At 48.8% G+C, this 20239-nt stretch overlaps 1 protein-coding gene across 1 annotated transcript; it reads left to right on the plus strand.

Moving 5' to 3' along the window:
- Positions 1 to 573: 573 nt before the first annotated feature.
- LOC148813393 (uncharacterized) lies at positions 574 to 18899 on the plus strand. Its single transcript, XM_088907979.1, has 9 exons — positions 574 to 826; positions 973 to 1081; positions 8675 to 8722; positions 9725 to 9823; positions 10950 to 10987; positions 11737 to 12066; positions 13973 to 14251; positions 14347 to 14631; positions 15498 to 18899. Exons 1-9 carry the CDS (start codon positions 790 to 792, stop codon positions 15950 to 15952), a joined length of 1680 nt encoding a protein of 559 aa, XP_088764105.1. The 5' UTR covers positions 574 to 789; the 3' UTR covers positions 15953 to 18899.
- Positions 18900 to 20239: the final 1340 nt, after the last annotated feature.

Raw genomic sequence — 20239 nt, forward strand, 5'->3', positions numbered from 1 at the left:
GGTAAAGTCTACGCATGCTGACGCAGCTACCCACCTGAACTATATTATATATATATGTATATGTTATATAGCTATATAATATTAGTATAATATAACTGATATTATAATTAGTTCAGGTGGGGAGCTGCGTCAGCAGGCGTAGGCTGTAAAGGAACAAGTAATAGGTTTATTCCCTGCCGAAAAGAGAAGAAAGAATAGCCTATTAGTAGTAGTAGTAGTATTCCCACATCTCCTGATTAAAGGGGCGCAGTGAATATCATGTCCCCTTCCTGAGGCTCCTCTTGGCCAGACTCGCTGGTTGTTTTGAATCTGCTGCTAAAAAAAAATCACGGAAGTCGTTGCAGATGTCGTTTCATTGAAGAGTTTTTATTTTCATCGGTAAGGTGATAAAATGGTGTTTCTCTTTATCGTCTTTATTTGCCCTCGCCCTGGAAGGGACGCGGTTCTTGAGCTGTTTTTCGAGCGGAGACCAACTCTTCGACTTGCTTATATCGTTTCCCAACGTGTTCAAACGCGTTTTAATCCTTTTTCTTTTGGGAAAACAGACGGTGTGTTCGCGGTCATTTCTGGAATGTAGACGTGTTACGAGCTGTGTGTTTAACGGGGCTCGCTGTGTTACAGTGTTATTAAAATAAATCACGCCAGTCTGCAGGAGGGACGCGGTGCATTCTCAGCTTTCGCCTGGTATCTGCGTGGGGAAAAAACAAAATGTTGCACAGATCCCCGATCGCAGTGTTGCTGTAGAGCTGAAGGACAAGGGGCGGATTTCTCGAGCGGAGTGATGACATCATGATCGGAGAATTCGAGTACTGTGTTTGTGCTCAAGGTGCACACTGGACACGATGGGGTGGGGGGGGGTCTCGTTTTTCTTCGAAATCCAGCACGGAAATGACCGAACGATTCGCTTGACGAACTAACCAAAATAAAGAGGTCGCCTGCTAACTGACTGCAGCTCATCTGTATTGAAAACAGGGCTCCCTGTGGACCGCTGGAATGAACAGTATACTGTACGCACACGCCCTTTGGAGCCAGGCCACACCATGCTGAAACAGCCCAGCTGCAGCGACGTCTGGGCCAAAAGGTAAGAGACACCAGATCGCCTTTCACGTCTGTTTTGGCTGTGTCCAGTTGTGTACTGTGGAGAGTAAGAGTTCCTATTCGTCTCCGCTTTAAAGGTACCCCCGTGCTGGATGAATTTGACCTCGGAACGTTTGCCCAGCGTATAATCTGATCATGTTTCTCTATAACAATAATAAAAAACTTTATTTTATATATCACCTTTAAAAGTGGCATCTCAAAGCAATACAGTAGATGTAAAAACAGATACAAGGACCACAGATTACAAAGTAAATACATATAAGAAAGACAAGCAGTTAGAAGTGCTACCAAAATTAGAAAATGAAGCAGATACAGACACTCAGTCTTCTGAAAAGAAAGGTTCTGAGGTCAGATTTAAATGCACTCAGGGTACGTGACTGATATCACTGGGAATACAAACTTGAGAGCTCGGGGGTGCAGCTAGAGAAGACCCTGTCACCCACAGAATGTAGATGTTCTTGAGGACAGCTAGAAGACCAGAGTCAGACGGACAAAGGTGGGGAGCAGACAGATAATAAGCCATATACTGTAGGTACTGAATGAGGATGAGGATTTTGAATTTGAATTTTGAAGTTGACTCGAAACCTGATAGGTAACCAGTGCAAGGACTTGAAAACAGGTGTAATGCATCCCTGATAGGATTCTCGCTGTCATATTCTGAACATATTGAAGATTGCTCAGTGTGGATTTAATTTCCCCAGTGAACAGGATGTGCATTTATTAATTCTAGAAAAAAAAAGCCTTTCTTGATTTCTCTAGTTCTTAGTTTCTCTAGTTCCCTTTAAAATAAACTATTATTCCACAATGCAGAGTATTACATGGCCAGTATTTACACATGATATTTGTGATTTAAAGAAATTAACACAAGCAGCTTTTGGGGATTTAAGTGTTGGCTGAGTTATTGCAGGATAAAAGACTAGAGATGTTGGTAAGAAGAAGATAATTTGGGGAAAGCTGAGGAATACACTTATAACAAGAACACTTCCTAATGGGGTTAGGCATACTTTTGATGAAGATGATGAAGTTAACAGACTGTATGTTTACATAGATACTGAAATGAGGATTGTATTTTAGATTATGTGTAGTTGCTGGCATTGAACTGTGTGTTGGATGCACATGAATTGAAGGAATGGGCAAACATAGCTGATGCGGATCCACAGAGCCAGCATATTAAGATGTTTATAATTAGAGGCAATTTGTTTAAATAACTAGGTATGGATACTGATGTGCAAGAGAGGTGGAAAGGCTGTTTCCTTAAGCCAGCACTATAAAATATTTTATTCTCCATGAGATGCTGCCATTTCATAGTGGGTTTCTAACACTGTGTATAGTTCCATCCACACAGTGCCTTTACTTTCATCCATTTTCTAATCTATTTGGAGCCTATCCCAGTAAGCAACGGACACAAGGCAGAATACACCCTGGACATAGCGCCAGTCCATCACAGGACAGACAGACACAAACACACACACACACCAGGGCCAGTTTTCCCATAAACCAATTGACTTACCAGTATGTTTTGGAGTGCGAGAGGGAGTCATATCACACATATGGAGAAAAACCATGTAACCCAGAGAGAACATGCAAACCCCACACACACAGGACGGCAGGAATTGAACCTAGGACCCCAGTGCTGCAAGATAGCAATGCTAACCACTTCGCCACCATTAGAAATGGATGGATATCTTAGTTATCTTTCTAGTTCACAGGTTTGCATGCATAATTTAATTTTGAAAGCCACTGAGACATCAGGTACTACTGTTGTATTTATGAAAAAGAAACAAAACAAAAAGCATACTAACAACTGTGCCATCCTACTCCTTAGTTAATACATTTTATTATTCATAAACAGTTAACATTGTTAGCAAAATATTTTATATTTAACCCTATTTTTTCTTTAGTTTCGTATTTAACTTATTATATGATAGTCAGACTTAATGTATATTTGAACAATGAAAATATATTTTTACAAGATGCGGGGGAAAGTGCAACAGCTTATTACAGTGCTAAATTAAATATTATTGATTGCTAATAGTTTATGCTAACACCTAACTTTCTTAATTAGATGTATTTAAAACAGTGAACTAAGTGTAACATACCATTCAGAAATACAATCGAGAAGAGTTTTGTGGTGTTTGTATGGATGAAACGTTTCTAAAATGTATAACATAACAAAATTAAAGACGATTAAAATCTGTAATCTTTCCACTTGTAATGTCATTAGACAGAACAACAAGTTTCTGCTTTGTCTAAGGATGGTATCAAAAAGTAGTCTAAGTGATGAGAAAGCTGTGCTTAATGATAATTAAGTGACTTAAAAGTAAAAAGAGATGCTTCATATTGCTTGATTAATTTTAAAAACTAAGTTATACATGCAGACGCGATCGCTGCCATAAGCGCTCCGGGCAGCGGAACGCTCGCTCTGCACTGCTGAGCTCTGCGCCTCCTCCCTCTCTCAGTGCCGCGCCCCTCTCTGACGGAGCGCAGTGGGCGGTACGCTGTTTTCAGAGCCTCTGATTGGGAAAAAAAGACCTGCTGATCAGTTTCACACACTAGGAAGAGAAAAGAATGGGATTTTTTCTCTTCGAAACGTGTGTTGTCTTTATGAAATTCGTGTATTTGAACCGTTTAATTAAGAAGTAAAGACCTTACGGCGTACACAAAGATTCTGAGCTGATCACGAGGAAGAAAAATCACCCATTTTTCGCGCATAAAAAGTGGTTTTTAACTCTCGAAACCTGTTTTTATAGGTTTTAAAGTCGTGCAATGTCTAAGTTAAGCAGGAACACATCATTATATCTCATTTTTTATTTCTTTTTAAAAAATTTTAAAAATCGTTTGCCCAGCCTTTATTGTAACACTACAGTAGGTGGTGTGAGAGAAATCTAGCCCTGACACCAGCTTCCTATGCCAGCAGATAACTAACGCCCTAAAGTTGGGGGTTACTGTGCGGGGTGTGTCACATTTATTCTCCAGCACAGCTCTGAACTAGCTGAGGGATTCTGAATTCTGGGACGTTGCAGCGTGTGGAAAGGCATGTGAATAGTACTCAGTGTGTGTGAGGAGAAGCTGAAAACAGACATCTGGATGATCACATGGTGTTTGGTCTGAGCAGGACTGTCAGAAAGTGCCTGACCAGAGGTGTCGGGATAAACGGACTTATACCTGTATTGGAATAAGTGATGCTGTGTCTATGCAAAGTTATGCTGTTAGAAGAGATGGATGTACAGGCAAAACAAAATATAACGCGTCCATTATACTAAATTATAATTAAAATGTTCACGACATCTAAAACCAAATCTTTCAAGTTTCAAGTTCAAGTTTATTGTCATTACACTCATATACACGGTATATGGTATAACGAAATGCTATTTAGCTAGCTCTCGGACATACAGTAAGTAGTACAAAGAGAAAAAAAACAACAACAACAATACAATTGTGTAGCAAAAGAAAGACAGAGACAACAGGCAGTGTGCAAAAAAACAACAACAACAGGCAATGTGCAAAACAACAAAAAGGTAACAGGTTATGTGCAAAAATATGCATCAGCAGAATGAAATAAAGGGATAGAAATGATGGGGAGTGAGCTTTTGACATGTATGGGAGAGGTAGATTTTCAACGTGTGTTTGGGATTTTGGTTAGAAAGAAAGAGAGGAAGAAAGCACTGTGAGGTTCAGATCAGAGGTGAGAGGTGAGGTGAGAGTGAGAGAGGCTGGTGTCACGAACACGGACTGAAATCTGTGTCAGCTCTTGTAGAAGACCCTATGCGATGCGGTAAGAGCTGGAGAGAACAGGAGGCGTGGTGAAAGGGAACACACAAGGGTTTAATAGTGCACCAAATAATAGTGACAGCCCGTGAGACAGTGTACAGGGAAGACAAAACAGCATCCAAATCCGAACGGGTCCGAGGGCAGGTCAGGGCCCGGTCCGAGAGTCCATCAGCGAGTGATCCATCCTGGGACGCGACAAGGTTAAAATCCCCGGGAGGGGGGGGGAGCACACGGACAGACAAAACACGGAGGTCCAAGGGTGACGGGGCGAGATCCTCCAGGCCCCGGGCTCGGGAAGCGGGAGGTGTCGGGGATGAGGCCTGTGCCCTCAGGAGACGGACGTAGGGTTTCCTGGTGCCGGGCGGGCTTCGCGACATCCTGACCCTAATGATGAGCGCCGAGGACTGGAGGAGCTGGTCTTTAAATAATAACGCTAAAAGGGTACACCTGGAGAGCTTAATCACACGGACAATAATGAGAGCAGTGGAGCGCCCTCTAGGGAGGGATGTCGGGCGTGACAGCTGGGAGTTGAATAGTTTGATAGTGCGGGGGTAAAAACTGTCTCTGAGTCTGGTAGTCTGGGCCCGAATGCTCCGGTACCGTTTTCCAGATGGTAGCAGATCATAAAGATCTAAGACCTAATCTAAGACCTTAAGGACGTGATACGAAAAGAACAGTCTTGATGTGTATGTGTGTCTTATGAACTTGCGTGCCGGCATCTTCCTACACAGCGTGGGTGGGTGTGTGTAAGACCTCAGTGCGTAACTGTGAAGTTTTGGTACAGTAACTGACGGTGCGAGTGTGTCTAGCCAGCCGGACTGGCGGGAGACTTAACTAAAGGAAATCAAACAGCAACTTAAGTGACTAGAAAATGTAAGAGCATCTAAAACATAGAAGTACAAATACCAGCACAGTACAGGTGGACCTAAATGGGTTATCTCAACATGTTATTTGTATCAAATTCATTGAAACAAAGTTGAAATATATGGGGAGAGCATGGACCTGCAGTGGTGAACTTTATAGTGCTTAGCTTTAAGTTTCATTAAAGGGGTGAGTCCTTAGTGGTAATTAAGCGAATTTATTTAATGGCTTGAAACCAGATATTGCTAACATGCTGCAGATTCAGAATCGGGACTGGCGGATAACACCACTGTGAAAGTTGCAGAACTGGTTAAACTCCGCCGACCGATGGAGAGAAAGGTGCACGCTAAGGTGGGGGCAGTTCACAGGGGGTGTCTTCCACAGAAATCGGAGGAATCTCAGAAACTAAATAAGATCTCCGGTTTCGCAATTAGTGTAAAAGGATACAGGTCGTTTTAAGGGAAACTGCAGAAAGCACATGCAGGATGAAGACGACCTGTCCTGGGGAAGATAAACAGTCCTTTGAGAGATCTGTTTACCTAGAGTGCTCCCTTGTAGCCTCCCTACGCCTGTCCTAGTCCACTGAGCAAAATAAATTAAAACTAAACTGCACTACTAGTGGGTTGTCTGTTTCTCTGTCATGGGATACAGGAGCACAGCTGTCATGCTCGTGTAATGGAAAGTTACCGAGAAAAAGCGTTTTACCCTAAAGATGTTGTTTACGGACAGAGCTGTGCTCTTAGATACTTAGAGAGCACCCCAGCTCGTCAAGGGCACGGGGTGTTTAAATAAAGTTTCTCTCTGCTGCTTGAAGAAGGGAGTGTGGGAAACTATTTTATTAATAATTCTTTGTTTAAAGCAAACACCTATCAGGAATGGAAAATGACTGCTTTGCCTGTCTTTGAAGTGTTGCGTCAGCTTAACAAAACGATCTAAAATAACGGGCTGTCCCTGCTTGCTTCTGAATCAGCTTTCACTTCTCTGCACAGACGGGTGACGGCTTTTTCCCCACATTGCAATATGAATCCAGACCTCACTGGGGGGGAAGGAGAACACCTCTCCCGGCTCTTCTTCGAGAAAATCCCACGACACTTGTCTTGTTGTACCGCTCAGCGGTGTGGCATAGAGCACGTGGGGAGACGGCAGGGCAGGAGGCCACAGGAGTCGGGGGGCAGCGGGTCATGCTTGCTGAGCACAAGATCCGACGGCTTGCCCCTGACGAGGAAACCCGCAAGTCTGAGCTGCTTCAGGTTTTAGTGTTTCCAGTAAAAAAAAGGACAGAAAAAGGACAGATACGATAAGGCCCAGGGGGACTCTTTTTGCAGAGTGAGCACCAACAGATCTGCTTAAGGGGGGGTAGTGCAGCCCGAGGACAAGACTGCCTTGGTTCCGGCAGCAGAAACCACCTTGAATGAGTTGGAAAAAAAAAAGCTCTCTTACAGATGCTGGATTTTCCACTCTTTTGTATGTAACTGTGTGCTGACGCAGGAGCATGGAGGTAGCCACCATCCGGTGGGATGCTATTATATCATTAGATGCTGTAGCCCAAGGCTGGGGGGCCTTGAAGATTTAATACTGTTTACTGATGCGTCCTCTCTGGTGCATGAGGGGAGAATGGAGAGCAGGCTGGGCTGTTACGACATAATTTGATGTGTTAACAGCCAGAAAGGCGCCCCCCCCCCACCCTCACTGCCTCAGCACAGCAAGCCAAGTTGAGAGCAATGATTGAAACTTGTAAATACGCTAAAGGAAAAACGGTCACAATTTAAACCTGCTGTATGTGTATTTGGCGTATGTATGCCACGATTTTGGATGCCTGTGGCGGAATAGAGGTTTCCTCGCCAAGGCGGGGGACTCCAGTTAAGAATACTGGATTGATCTCTGAACTAATTATCATAATAATTGCTGACACTTATATAGCACTTTTCTGGACACTCCACTCAAAGCGCTTGACAGGTCAGGGGGAATCCCACTACCGCCACCAATGTGCAGCCCCCACCTGGATGATGCGTCGGCAGCCATAGTGCGCCAGAACGCTCCCCACACACCAGCTCTCAGTGGGGAGGAGAGCAGAGGGATGAAGCCAGTTCAGAGAGGGGGATTATTAGGAGGCCATGATTGGTAAGGGCCAATGGGAAATTTGGCCAGGACGGAGGGGTGACACCCCTACTCTTTTCAAGAAACGCCCTGGGATTGTTAATGACCACAGAGAGTCAGGACCTCGGTTTTACGTCTCATCTGAAGGACGGCGCCTGTTTACAGTCCAGTGTCCCCGTCACTAGACAGGGGCATTAGGACCCACACAGACCGCAGGGTGAGAGCGCCCCCTGCTGGCCCCACTCACACCTCTTCCAGCAACAACCTTAGTTTTTCCCAGGAGGTCTCCCCTCCAGGTACTGACCAGGCTCACACCTGCTGAGCTTCAGTGGGGGGCTGCCAGCTGTGAGCTGCAGGGTGATCTGGCTGCTGGCTAGACAACTTCAAAAGGATTTAGTCCTGTGGTCTGTGGTCATTAAAAATCCCCAGGGCGTCTCTCGAAAAGAGTAGGGGTGTAACCCCGGCGTCCTGGCCAAATTTCCCATTGGCCCTTACCAATCATGGCCTCCTAATAACCCCCCTCTCTGGACTGGCTTCATCCCTCTGCTCTCCTCCCCACTGAGAGCTGCTGTGTGGGGAACGTTCTGGCGCACTATGGCTGCCGTCGCATCATCCAGGTGTGGCTGCACATTGGTGGCGGTAGTGGGATTCCCCCTGACCTGTACAGCGCTTTGAGTGAAGTGTCCAGAAAAGCGCTATATAAGTGTAAGCAATTATTATTATTATTATTATTATTATTATTTTATTATTATTATTATTATTTGTCACAGGGAGGCCAATGCGTCTCACTGACACTTTTGTTGCCCACCATCATGATCTGAGACAATTAACTAATTCTGTGTTGCAGTATTGTCATTTGCTTTCACAGGCCGATGGCCTCACCACCCACCAAGTGAAGGCAGCCTGGGGAAAGACCATTCCTGGAGGCCACGAAAAAAGGTTTCTATTTCCTGGAGGTACCTCAAAGACAGGAGGGGGAGGGTGTAGAGAAACGTGTATATATCAGCTGTGTAGAGCCATGTCCCCTCTGAGCTACTAGAACTACTATGGTCCTTACTGCGGTTCCTTGTGTGCCTGCTATAAAGCTTGGCTGGATGAATGGACACTTCAGGCTCGAATCTCTTGGTTTCTACATATCATTTCTTGTTTTTGTACTTCTGCAAACTATGCACTCCGGAGGCTTGAAGTAGGCTTTGTGCTCAAATACGTATATCAAGATGCTGCCTGACCTCGGTCAGTAAGATAAGGGGCATATATTTGGAAAGTATGCCCAGAACATGAAAAGAACTAACTGTTGTCTAGTCTGTAACTTGGATATAATTAATTGGCACGTGTTGCTGTCTTATCGTTTGTTAGAATGTTTTGTTTAAAGCTCTTTGTGTTTTAAGGTATAAAGGACCATCTTCAGCTACTTATTTTTTAAGTCTGGTGGTTTGCAGGCCGGACTGTCATATGCATATGAAAGAGAGACTTCTGCTTCACAGACGCCTGAACTGCGTTGCATTCAAACTGTTGACTTGTACATTGTCTACTGTTTGTACGGCACTGTCTGCACTTTGTGGTTTTACACTTGTTTTAACAATCGAGAGACTTCCTGTCAATAAGAATTCCACTGTACCAGTACATATGACGATAAAGTTCAAGTTCCAGTTACTTGTCAGATATCCCATTATCTGATTGCTGATCACTCAAGACTAGGAAGATGTTGGCAAGTGTGCATTATGAGCTGTTACCCGAAGGGGGCGCTGTTGGGTGATCCATGTGAGTGGTGCGGTCCCACTGTGGGACACACAAGAGATCCGAGTCTGGGAGACTGCTCGTCCCCTTGGGAACCAGGACCCCAGTGTCTGTCGCCAGTTGGTGTTGGCTCAGATTTGATCTTTCCCTGCAGATAAAGGCCCATGTGCACGATGATGAAGAGGGTGACCTGTGACTCCGCTTGTGCAGAACTCTCTGCGCTGCCGGTCCCCAGCCCGGATGAAGGCAGAGGAGGAAGGTCAGTGGTGACCCGACCGAACTTGTTCCACCCTCCCACCACCCTCTGTGTACAGAAGAGCCTCCTGTCCTGACTGGAGGAGCTCACCCAGCTGTGTCTGGAGAGAAGCCAGGGTATTGGCTTCAACAACACAGCTGGGCAGCTTGTTCCCCACCCCCACCCCCCTCTGTGTACAGAAGAGCCTCCTGTCCTGGCTGGAGGAGCTCACCCAGCTGTGTCTGGAGAGAAGCCAGGGTAGTGGCTAGCTGTTGTTTCCGTTTCTGGGTGATATTTTGTGATGACAGTGTCCAGGGGTTTCAGTGGAAGTGATTGAAGAGCTGGGCAGGAGAAAAGAGAGCAGAAAGCTGATGTCAAAGTGGTTTCTAATTCAGGTATTTTGTCATTTTTGTTATCAAATAATATGATTTTGTATTAACAGATATTTTATTTCTGGAGCGCACGTTTAGTTCAGCTCAGAGGCAGAGAAGTGTTATGAGACACATATGTACCACGTGAATCTTCCATCCACAGCCGACAGTAACTCCAAACTGAGGGTCAGAGTATTCCAGATGATTCCTGAACTACACCAGCAGTCTTTGCCAGTTCGTGTAAAACCTTGCTTTTCTTCATTCCAGCAGAAACAGCAGCCGTATCACCCTGCAGCTCCCAGCTGGCAGCACCACTGAAGCTCAGCAGCTGTGAGCCTGGCCAGTACCTGGAGGGGAGACCTCCTGGGAAAACTAAGGTTGCTGCTGGGAGAGGGGTGAGTGGGGCCAGCAGGGGGCGCTCTCACCCTGCGGTCCATGTGGGTCCTAATGCCCCAGTATAGTGACGGGGGACACTGGACTGTAAACAGGCGCCGTCCTTCGGATGAGACGTCAAACTGAGGTCCTGACTCTCTGTGCTCATTAACAATCCCGGGGTGTCTCTGGAGAAGAGTAGGGGTGTCACCCCAGTGTCCTGGTCTAACTCCCCTCCTGGTCTTTACCCATCATGGCCTCCTAATCACCCCCCTCTCTGAACTGGCTTCATTACTCTTCTCTGCACTCTGGTGAGGCTGGAGGGGATCCACATGACCTGTAAAGCGCTTTGAGTGGAGTGTCCACTTAAATTGAAGGAATTATTGTTATTGTTATTGTTATTACAGGTCACCCACATGGATTCTGTTGCTGATTCTCTCATCAGGTGAGTCAGCTTTTGGGGACCCCTGGACTGACTGGACCTGAGGTCACAGACCCCTGGACTGACTGGACCGGGGTCACAGACCCCCTGGACTGACTGGACCAGAGGTCACAGACCCCCTGGACTGACTGGACCGGGGACACAGACCCCCTGGACTGACTGGACCAAAGGTCACAGACCCCTGGACTGACTGGACCGGGGTCACAGACCCCCTGGACTGACTGGACCAAAGGTCACAGACCCCTGGACTGACTGGACCAGAGTCACAGACCCCTGTATTAAGTGGACCAGGGTCACAGACCCCTGGACTAACTGGACCGGGGTCCCAGACTACTTCTCTCACTGGATTGAGGTTCTTCAGGACCAGGGTTGGAGACCCCTCATTTAGATGAGCCTCATCCTCTTTCCTGTTGGCTGATGGGACAGGGCAAGTGTCCTGATTGGATGTACTGTTGGATATACTGGGTGCAGTGGTTAGTGGTGTCCCGGGTTTCCTCTGACCAGTCCAGACGCACGCTGGTGGGTGGAGCTGGCTTCTGGGTGTGAGTGTGTGTCTGCCCCAGCAGTGTGTGTCTGCTCCAGCGTGTGCCTGGCGTCTGTACCCTGCCTTGGACCTGTTGCATGCTGGGATAGGCTCTGACATCCCCGGCAACTCCGACCTGGAAATAGTGATCAGAAGACGGAGGGATGGGATTGAATTTATTCCGAAATTCTTTCCCATGTTCTTGCTTTCTTTCCCCCCCATCGCCCAGTCTCCTCGGAACACGTTCCGGTGGCGGCGAAATTCGGGGATTCGGTCACTCTGCCCTGCGACGGAAAACCCTACAGCCTTGGGATCCCTGAAGACGCGCTCCAGGTTTTCTGGGAAACCCTGGATTACCGCGTCTACGAGTTCGTGGGCGGGAAGGGCTATCCTGACAACGGGTTCCAGGACAGAGCCGAGATGTCCCGAGAGAAGATCAGCCAGGGGGACTTCTCTCTGACCGTCCACCACACCACCTTCTCCGATGGCCAGATCTACGCGTGTTACCTCCTAACAGAGAGCAGACGCTTGCTTCAGAGTGTGGACCTTGTCATTCTAGGTATGTTTTTATATGGCCAGCAGCCAGATCACTCTGCAACTCACAGCTGGCAGCCCCCACTGGAGCTCAGCAGGTGTGAGCCTGGTCAGTACCTGGATGGGAGGTACCTCCTGGGAAAAACTAAGGTTGCTGCTGGGAGAGGTGTTAGTGGGGCCAGCAGGGGGCGCTCACCCTGCGGTCCATGTGGGTCCTAATGCCCCAGTATAGTGACGGGGACACTGGACTGTAAAAAGCCGCCATCCTGACTCTCTGTGGTCATTAAAAATCCCAGGGCGTTTCTTGAAAAAGAGTAGGGGTATAACCCCGGCGTCCTGGCCAAATTTCCCATTGGCCCTTCCCAATCATGGCCTCCTTATAATCCCCCTCTCTGAACTGGCTTCATCACTCTGCTCTCCTCCCCACTGAGAGCTGCTGTGTGGGGAGCGTTCTGGCGCACTATGGCTGCCGTCGCATCTTCCAGGTGGGGCTGCACATTGGTGGTGGTAGTGGGATTCCCCATGACCTGTAAAGGGCTTTGAGTGGAGTGTCCAGAAAAGCCCTATGTAAGTGTAAGCAATCATTATTATTATTATTATTATTATTATTATTACAAAGATGGTGGTTACGAATATAGAAAGCACTGAGCGGGGATAATCAATAATTAAATTGACCATCAGAACTCCCAAATTGTGTTGCCAGGAATGTAGCCGAATGGTCGGTATAGTTAGAGGCACCCGAGATCTTTATTCTTTGGCACAGTTTCAGCGAGGGAGCAATACATCGGAGGCCAACTGGGTGGATCACACAGTTCTGAAGAATGACGATGACACCGACAACTAAACAACACGACAGACGACATGTACTTTACCCTTACTCAAAGACAGGGCGTCTCGGAGGTCAGTGTCCCGACCAGCCGGTGAAACCCACACTACTGCCCGGTGTTGCTGCCCGATTCTCCCTTCCTGTAATAAAACGCATGAGAATCTGGCTCCGTGTTTAACTCATCCAGCTCCCAATAGCCAAGGGAGAACGTTTTTGACCTGCGGATTCCCGATAGAGGAAATCAGGAGTTTCCCCAAATAACAAGTTCCCTTGGACATCGGGTCAAGTGCCGAGCTGGAAACTGGTCCGTAACGCTGAGCTAAGGCGGATCTAACGTAGGGGTCTCATAACTCTGCGTGCACGGGGTTCGGGAACGTCAGGACGGCTCCCGTCTGTGAGACCTCTGGTGACGGGCTCGGTCCTCGGAGAAGTGAGCCGCTGTCCTGTCCGAGGAGACGCAGAGAAGCTCATCGACCTGAAGTTCTTTGTGTCCCAGCGTGTTCCAGGTTTGCAGGAATCCATCGCGAGTTGCTCTGTACTTTCTGTGTGTTTCAGATATCGACTCTGTACAGAAGAGCATATTAATGTGTTCATGTTACTCGTGTAGAGGAATCGCAGCTGAGATATTTTCTCATACACCGACACCTAGTGGTGGCGTGAGGCACTGTGAGAGTATCAGGGAGGTGAGAGGGAACGTTTTTTCCAACATCCTAAAACTGATCGGAAGATCTGATGGCAGGAAATGTGCTTTTTCCCCCCCGAAAGAATTCATCTGTTTTTCCAGTTGTCCATTTCACCAAGAACGGCAAGGTGGCTGGCTTAATGACTTTATTGGGGATGTGTTTGTTCGTTCAAAGAAGAATTAAAAGGTGTAAAAAGTTAGTTTCTCCCTTTGATGAGGACAGACTGGATCAAACCAAAACAACATTTGAAGCGAATTGCGAATGTATTGAGTTGTGGTGCAACCGTAACTTGAACCTAACGTGCCTGGGGCGTGTGCTTGTGAAATTGCATTTGAAATGCAAAATGAAGCTGATCGCAGTCCAAACTCGAGGTGTTGTTGTCAAACTAGATATTCAGCAGGTTTCTACCTGTCCCTTTTCAGCTCGCTCAGAAGTCCGCAGCCTGCAGTCCGGTGTCTCTCTGTCTCTCCCTCTCCACACTGCTGGTCCAGTGGAGGTGCTGTTTGATCCTGGAGGATCTGCCCAGTCTCCCAGGGTCTTACTGAGCGGCGCAGGGCTCCCTGGCCCCGGGTACGAGCAGAGAGTGTTGGTGCAGAACAGCTCTCTGACGCTGCGTTCCCTCACTCCAGCTGATCGGGGCAACTACACAGTGAGGGACGTTCAGGGAAACACTATCAGCACTGTGACAGTCACTGTGGGAGGTGAGCAGGTTTACAGTAGGGTCACTAGAGGGGTCTACACTCCTGACAGAGGGGGTTCTTACAGTATATCATCCTCTGTCCTGATTGTCTTTCAGCTCACAGAGACACTGTCACCCTGCAGCCTGGAGCCTCTCTGTCTGTCCCCCTGTTCACTGGAGAGCCGGTGGAGGTGCTGTTTGACCCTGCAGGAGGTGGAAACCGGACCTCAGTGTGTTCTGTCCAGAACAGCACAGCCAGCTGTGTCCCCCAGTACAGAGACAGAGTGTCGGTGCAGGACGGCTCTCTGACGCTGCGTTCCCTCACTCCAGCTGATCAGGGGAACTACACCGTGAGGGACCTTCAAGGAAACACTATCAGCACTGTGATCGTCACCGTGGGAGGTGGGTAAATTCCGGTATCCGAGAGCTTTTTTCAGAATGCAGCTGCAAAACGTGGAGTGTAGCTCGTGCCTGGCCTGAATCCCTCTCCAATGGCTGAGCGACGTGTCTCTGCAGCTCTTGCAATGGCAGCTCAGCACTTGCAGTGGAACTACACCCTCAATCAGGACAGTGTTGGGGGGGGGGGGCAGTGCGCTATGGGAGTTGTAGTTCCTGCCAACTGGGGAAACGCCCCTCAGGACTACATTTTCACATCCGCTGTCCGCATGTGGCCTGGCACTCCCAGAAAACGTCCCCACGCTTATGTCTCCCCTTCCTGTCGACGGTTGTGCTGTTGCACGTGAACTTAGTTTATAAATCCTTTCACCCTGAAATTAAGGGAAAGTTGAGTTTTTACCACTATGCACTCTCTCTGACTTTATTGGTTTTCGATGAGACGGCAGTTCGAAGGGAACTGGTGATGCTATTTACCAGTTACTAGTGGTTTTTTGTGAGTTACTTACCCATGTAGATCAGATCACTATACAATGTCTTGCATGAGGAACTGGTCTTGTCGCAGACCCCAGCCAGCTTGCCAGGAGACACACAGACAGGGAGAGAGAGAAGCTGGGGGTCAGGGCGCAGGGTTGGCCATTGTACAGCGCCCCTGGAGCAGCTGGGGTTCAGGGCCTCGCTCAGGGGGGCCCCAACGGAGTAGGATTCCTCTGCCGGCCGCGGGATTCGAACCGGCAAACCCTTCCAGCCACAGAGCCACAGCTCCGCCCCGGTATCCATATCTGAACTGTATGTTGGGATCAGATCTCAAGCTCATTACATTATTCTTTATGGATATTAATTCCCCTTTTGCTAGACGTTGCGTTATTTTTCAGGTCTCACAGGAGCAACTCCTCCAGGACGAACTCGTGTCCTCTCCATCCTCATCCCTGTCCTCACTGTCCTGTCCGCCCTGGGAGTCCTGGCTGGTCTATACTATAGAAAGACCAGGAGAGAGAACCAGGCAGGAGACAGGCCTGCAATGTTCTCTGCCCTCAGAGATGGCGACGATGGAGAGACGGGAGACGAGGAGGCACAGCCGGAGAGGAGAGAGTCTGGGGGAGTAGAGGTGCACATTGTTGGCGATGATGGAGAGATGGGAGAGGAGGAGGCACAGCCAGAGAGGAGAGAGTCTGGGGGAGTAGAGGTGCACACTGCTGGCGATGATGGGGAGATGGGAGAGGAGGAGGCACAGCCAGAGAGGAGAGAGTCTGGGAGGGTAGAGGTGCACACCGCTGGCGACGATGGAGAGACGGGAGAGCAGGAGGCGCAGTCAGAGAGGAGAGAGTAGGGGTGCACACTGCTGGTGATGATGGAGAGATGGGAGAGGAGGAGGCACAGCCGGAGAGGAGAGAGTCAGGGAGAGGAGAGATGCACACTGCTGGTGCCGTCGGAGACGCAGGAGATGAAGAAGCACAGACCCTCCCCTGTGCTGCAGTGACATAAGATCCGTCCTCATCTCCTGTTTGACAGGACTGTTGTAAGACCTGACATGAGAAGACCCGTTGTCTTTTGGAACTAAACAGTGTGCGTTAAGCATGTTAGTTCCTTCAGCAGGGCTGGCGCCAGAGGGGAAAATCTGTGGGGGGGCGGCTGAAATTCGGAGGGGGGCGATGATTTTTTGGTTGAAACGGAGCCGTTGCAAAGCCCCCTTTTTGCTGGTGCAGAATGATCTCTGTGCGTCTCCCAGGTGGGGCTGCTGGTGCATAATGATCTCTGTGCGTCTCCCAGGTGGGGCTGCTGGTGCATAATGATCTCTGTGCGTCTCCCAGGTGGGGCTGCTGGTGCAGAATGATCACTGTGCGTCTCCCAGGTGGGGCTGCTGGTGCAGAATGATCACTGAGCGTCTCCCAGGTGGGGTTGCTGGTGCAGAATGATCGCTTTGCGTCTCCCAGGTGGGGTTGCTGGTGCAGAATGATCCCTGTGCATCTCCCAGGTGGGGTTGCTGGTGCAGAATGATCGCTGTGCGTCTCCCAGGTGGGGTTGCTGGTGCAGAATGATCACTGTGTGTCTCCCAGGTGGGGTTGCTGGTGCAGAATGATCACTGTGTGTCTCCCAGATGGGGCTTCTGGTGCAGAGTAATCCTGTGCGTCTCCCAGGTGAGGTTGCTGGTTCAGAATGATCACTGTGCGTCTCCCAGGTGGGATTGCTGGTGCAGAATGATCACTCTGCGTCTCCCAGCTGAGGTTGCTGGTGCAGAATGATCACTGTGCGTCTCCCAGGTGGGGTTGCTGGTGCAGAGTGATCGCTGTGCGTCTCCCAGGTGAGGTTGCTGGTGTAGAGTGATCGCTGTGCGTCTCCCAGGTGGGATTGCTGGTGCAGAATGATCACTGTGCGTCTCCCAGGTGAGGTTGCTGGTGCAGAATGATCACTGTGCGTCTCCCAGGTGGGATTGCTGGTGCAGAATGATCACTGTGCGTCTCCCAGGGGGGTTACTGATGCAGAATGATCACTGTGCATCTCCCAGCTGGGGCCGCTGGTGAAGTATGATTACTGTGCGTCTCCCAGGTGTGGTAGCAGTTCAGTGGGGAGTATATACCCTTCTGTATATCAGTTACTATCTGGGTGAAAGGTGTTAAATGCAAGGAATTCCTTATCATAACTAGTATTTTCTGAACCTAGCCTTTGAGCCAAATGAACACTTTTGTTTTGAACAATGGAGCGCGTAACAGATGCTGGTCAGTTCCAGATCCAGTTAAAATGAGGTGCCAAATTTGAGGAGAAAAAACTTGCATGTAAAAAATGAGAACCTGAAAAAAGACACAAGAAATAATGCACTGAGGAACTTAGGAAGTGTGTGTGTGTCCTGTGATGGACTGGTGTCCTGTCCAGGGTGTGTGAGAGTGTGTGTGTCCTGTGATGGACTGGTCTCCTGTCCAGGGTGTGTGAGAGTGTGTGTGTCCTGTGATGGACTGGTGTCCTGTCCAGGGTGTGTGAGTGTGTGTGTGTGTCCTGTGATAGACTGGTGTCCTGTCCAGGGTGTGTGAGTGTGTGTGTCCTGTGATGGACTGCTGTCCTGTCCAGGGTGTGTGAGTGTGTGTGTGTCCTGTGATGGACTGGTGTCCTGTCCAGGCTGTGTGTCTGTGTGTGTCCTGTGATGGACTGGTGTCCTGTCCAGGTTGTGTGAGTGTGTGTGTGTCCTGTGATGGACTGGTGTCCTGTCCAGGTTGTGTGAGTGTGTGTGTGTCCTGTGATGGACTGGTGTCCTGTCCAGGGTGTGTGAGTGTGTGTGTGTCCTGTGATGGACTGGTGTCCTGTCCAGGGTGTGTGAGTGTGTGTGTCCTGTGATGGACTGGTGTCCTCTCCAGGGTGTGTGTGTGTGTGTGTCCTGTGATGGACTGGTGTCATGTATATTATTATAAATATTTTGACCAGCAAACTCAAAACACGGCGCCAGGGACTGCATATCGCCAGGACACAACCCGGCAGCGTGTTTCATAACCAGATACAACCGCACATGGATCTTTTGTCAAAGCCTATTACTTGTAATTAATAATAATAATAATAATAATAATAATAATAATAATAATATCACTTTATTAACCCTATACAATTTCTTGCATGAGGAATTGGTCTTGTCGCAGACCCCAGCTGGCTCTCCAGGAGACACACAGACAGGGAGAGAGAGAAGCTGGGGGTCAGAGCGTAGGGTCTGCCATTGTACAGCGCCCCTGGAGCAGCTGGGGTTAAGGGCCTTGCTCAGGGGCCCAACGGAGTAGGATTCCTCTGCCGGCCGCAGGATTTGAACCGGCAAACCCTTCCACCCACAGGCGCAGATCCTTGACCATAGAGCCACAATCCTGATATATCCTGGATATACAAATATATATCCTGATCATGTTGATCCTGCTAATTTGTATAATGAACTTTTCTGCTCTTTGATGCGACTTCAAGAACACTCAACTTCTGAAGAGGTGCTGAGGTCTGTGGACGTGATCTCTCGGACCGTTCTCCAGACATCTCCGGAGCTCTGTGAACTTTGAACTCTTTTAACGTTTGCCAGCAAAGAGCGTAGCTTCTCTCGACTAAACTTGTTTTCAAAACAAAAATAGACAACGCTGCACTTTAAACCAATGACATTAGAACAGAGTATTTTTTTAATATTTTGTCGATACAAGTTGGCGTACAGTGAAGAGTTTTACTGCCTGCTGTGTTCTATGAGGTGCCCATGACCGTTAAAGCATTGTGATGTTATGACTGATTTTGTTTTTTTTTATAATAAAAATTAACATTGCAGTTAACATTCTTAATGCATTTTGGGTATTTAATCAGCCTGAGATATCCAGATGTGCTGCTGTGTCAACAGCTGTGCTCTTGTGCCCAAATCTATCCTGAAAACTGTCTCTGTCTTTTAATTGAAAATTTGGTTGGACTCGCAGATCAGACCCCGGCCGCTGTCTCTGCACATATCCAAGCCCGTCTCACACAGGTTCACCAGCGACTGCAGTCTCGACTACAGTCCTTCATTCGGAAGCAGTTCAGACCGTGGCTGAGGGCTTCAAAATTTGCAGATCGAAGTGTGTGTATGTGTGTGTCCTGTGATGGTGTCCTGTCCAGGGTGTGTGAGTGTGTGGTGTGTCCTGTGATGGACTGGTGTCCTGTCCAGGGTGTGTGAGTGTGTGTGTATGTCCTGTGATGGACTGGTGTCCTGTCCAGGGTGTGTGAGTGTGTGTGTGTGTGTCCTGTGATGGACTGGTGTCCTGTCCAGGGTGTGTGAGTGTGTGTGTGTCCTGTGATGGACTGGTGTCCTGTCCAGGGTGTATGAGTGTGTGTGTGTCCTGTGATGGACTGGTGTCCTGTCCAGGGTGTGTCATGCCCCATTGCAGTGATGGGGGACACTGGACTGTAAGAAGGCGCCGTCCTTCGGATGAGACGTAAAACCGAGGTCCTGACTCGGAGGGCTGTCTGTGGGGAGTTTGCATGTTCTCCCTGTGTTGCCATGAGTTTCCTCCAGGTGGTCCGGTTTCCTCCCGCAGTCCAGAGCCAGGCTGGTGGGTGACTTGGCTTCTGGGAGAACTGGGCTCTGGTGTGAGTCTGTGTTTGTGATGGACTGGGGTTAGTGGGGCCAACAGGGGGCGCTCACCCTGTGTGGGTCCTCATGCCCTGCGGTCTGTGTGGGTCCTCATGCCCCAGCATAGTGACGGGGACACTTGACTGTAATATCTCCGGCCTCACAAGCTGTTTGCGCACGCGGTGGTTTTCGTGCGGCTGCTGCTGTATTATTTTTATTTTGAGGGGCTCACCTCTTACCCCCAAGACCAAGGCGCAGAGCCCTGGGTCGGTCGCCGTCAGCATCGGTGCGCTATCAGGGCGTAGGTGGTGGGCTCTGCTCTGCTGCTGGGCGGTCTCTGCTGGGGCTGGGAGCTGAGGTGAACGGAGGCGTAGTGCACTGTGGTGTCTTCTTCCTGCTCGTAGACAGACACACACACACACAGAGGTGTGCTGAGCTCAGCTCAAGAGCTCTTGATCTGGTCGATTCTTGCACACACCTCCAGGAAACTCACAGTACGCACACAGAGCAAAGAGAGCTGAGGTTCCACACACACACACACTGAGACTCAGCTGGAGTCAGAGGAGC

The sequence above is a fragment of the Atractosteus spatula genome (genome assembly GCF_055471065.1).
Source record: "Atractosteus spatula isolate fAtrSpa1 chromosome 10 unlocalized genomic scaffold, fAtrSpa1.hap1 SUPER_10_unloc_1, whole genome shotgun sequence".
In the NCBI taxonomy this organism is placed as follows: Eukaryota; Metazoa; Chordata; class Actinopteri; order Semionotiformes; family Lepisosteidae; genus Atractosteus; species Atractosteus spatula.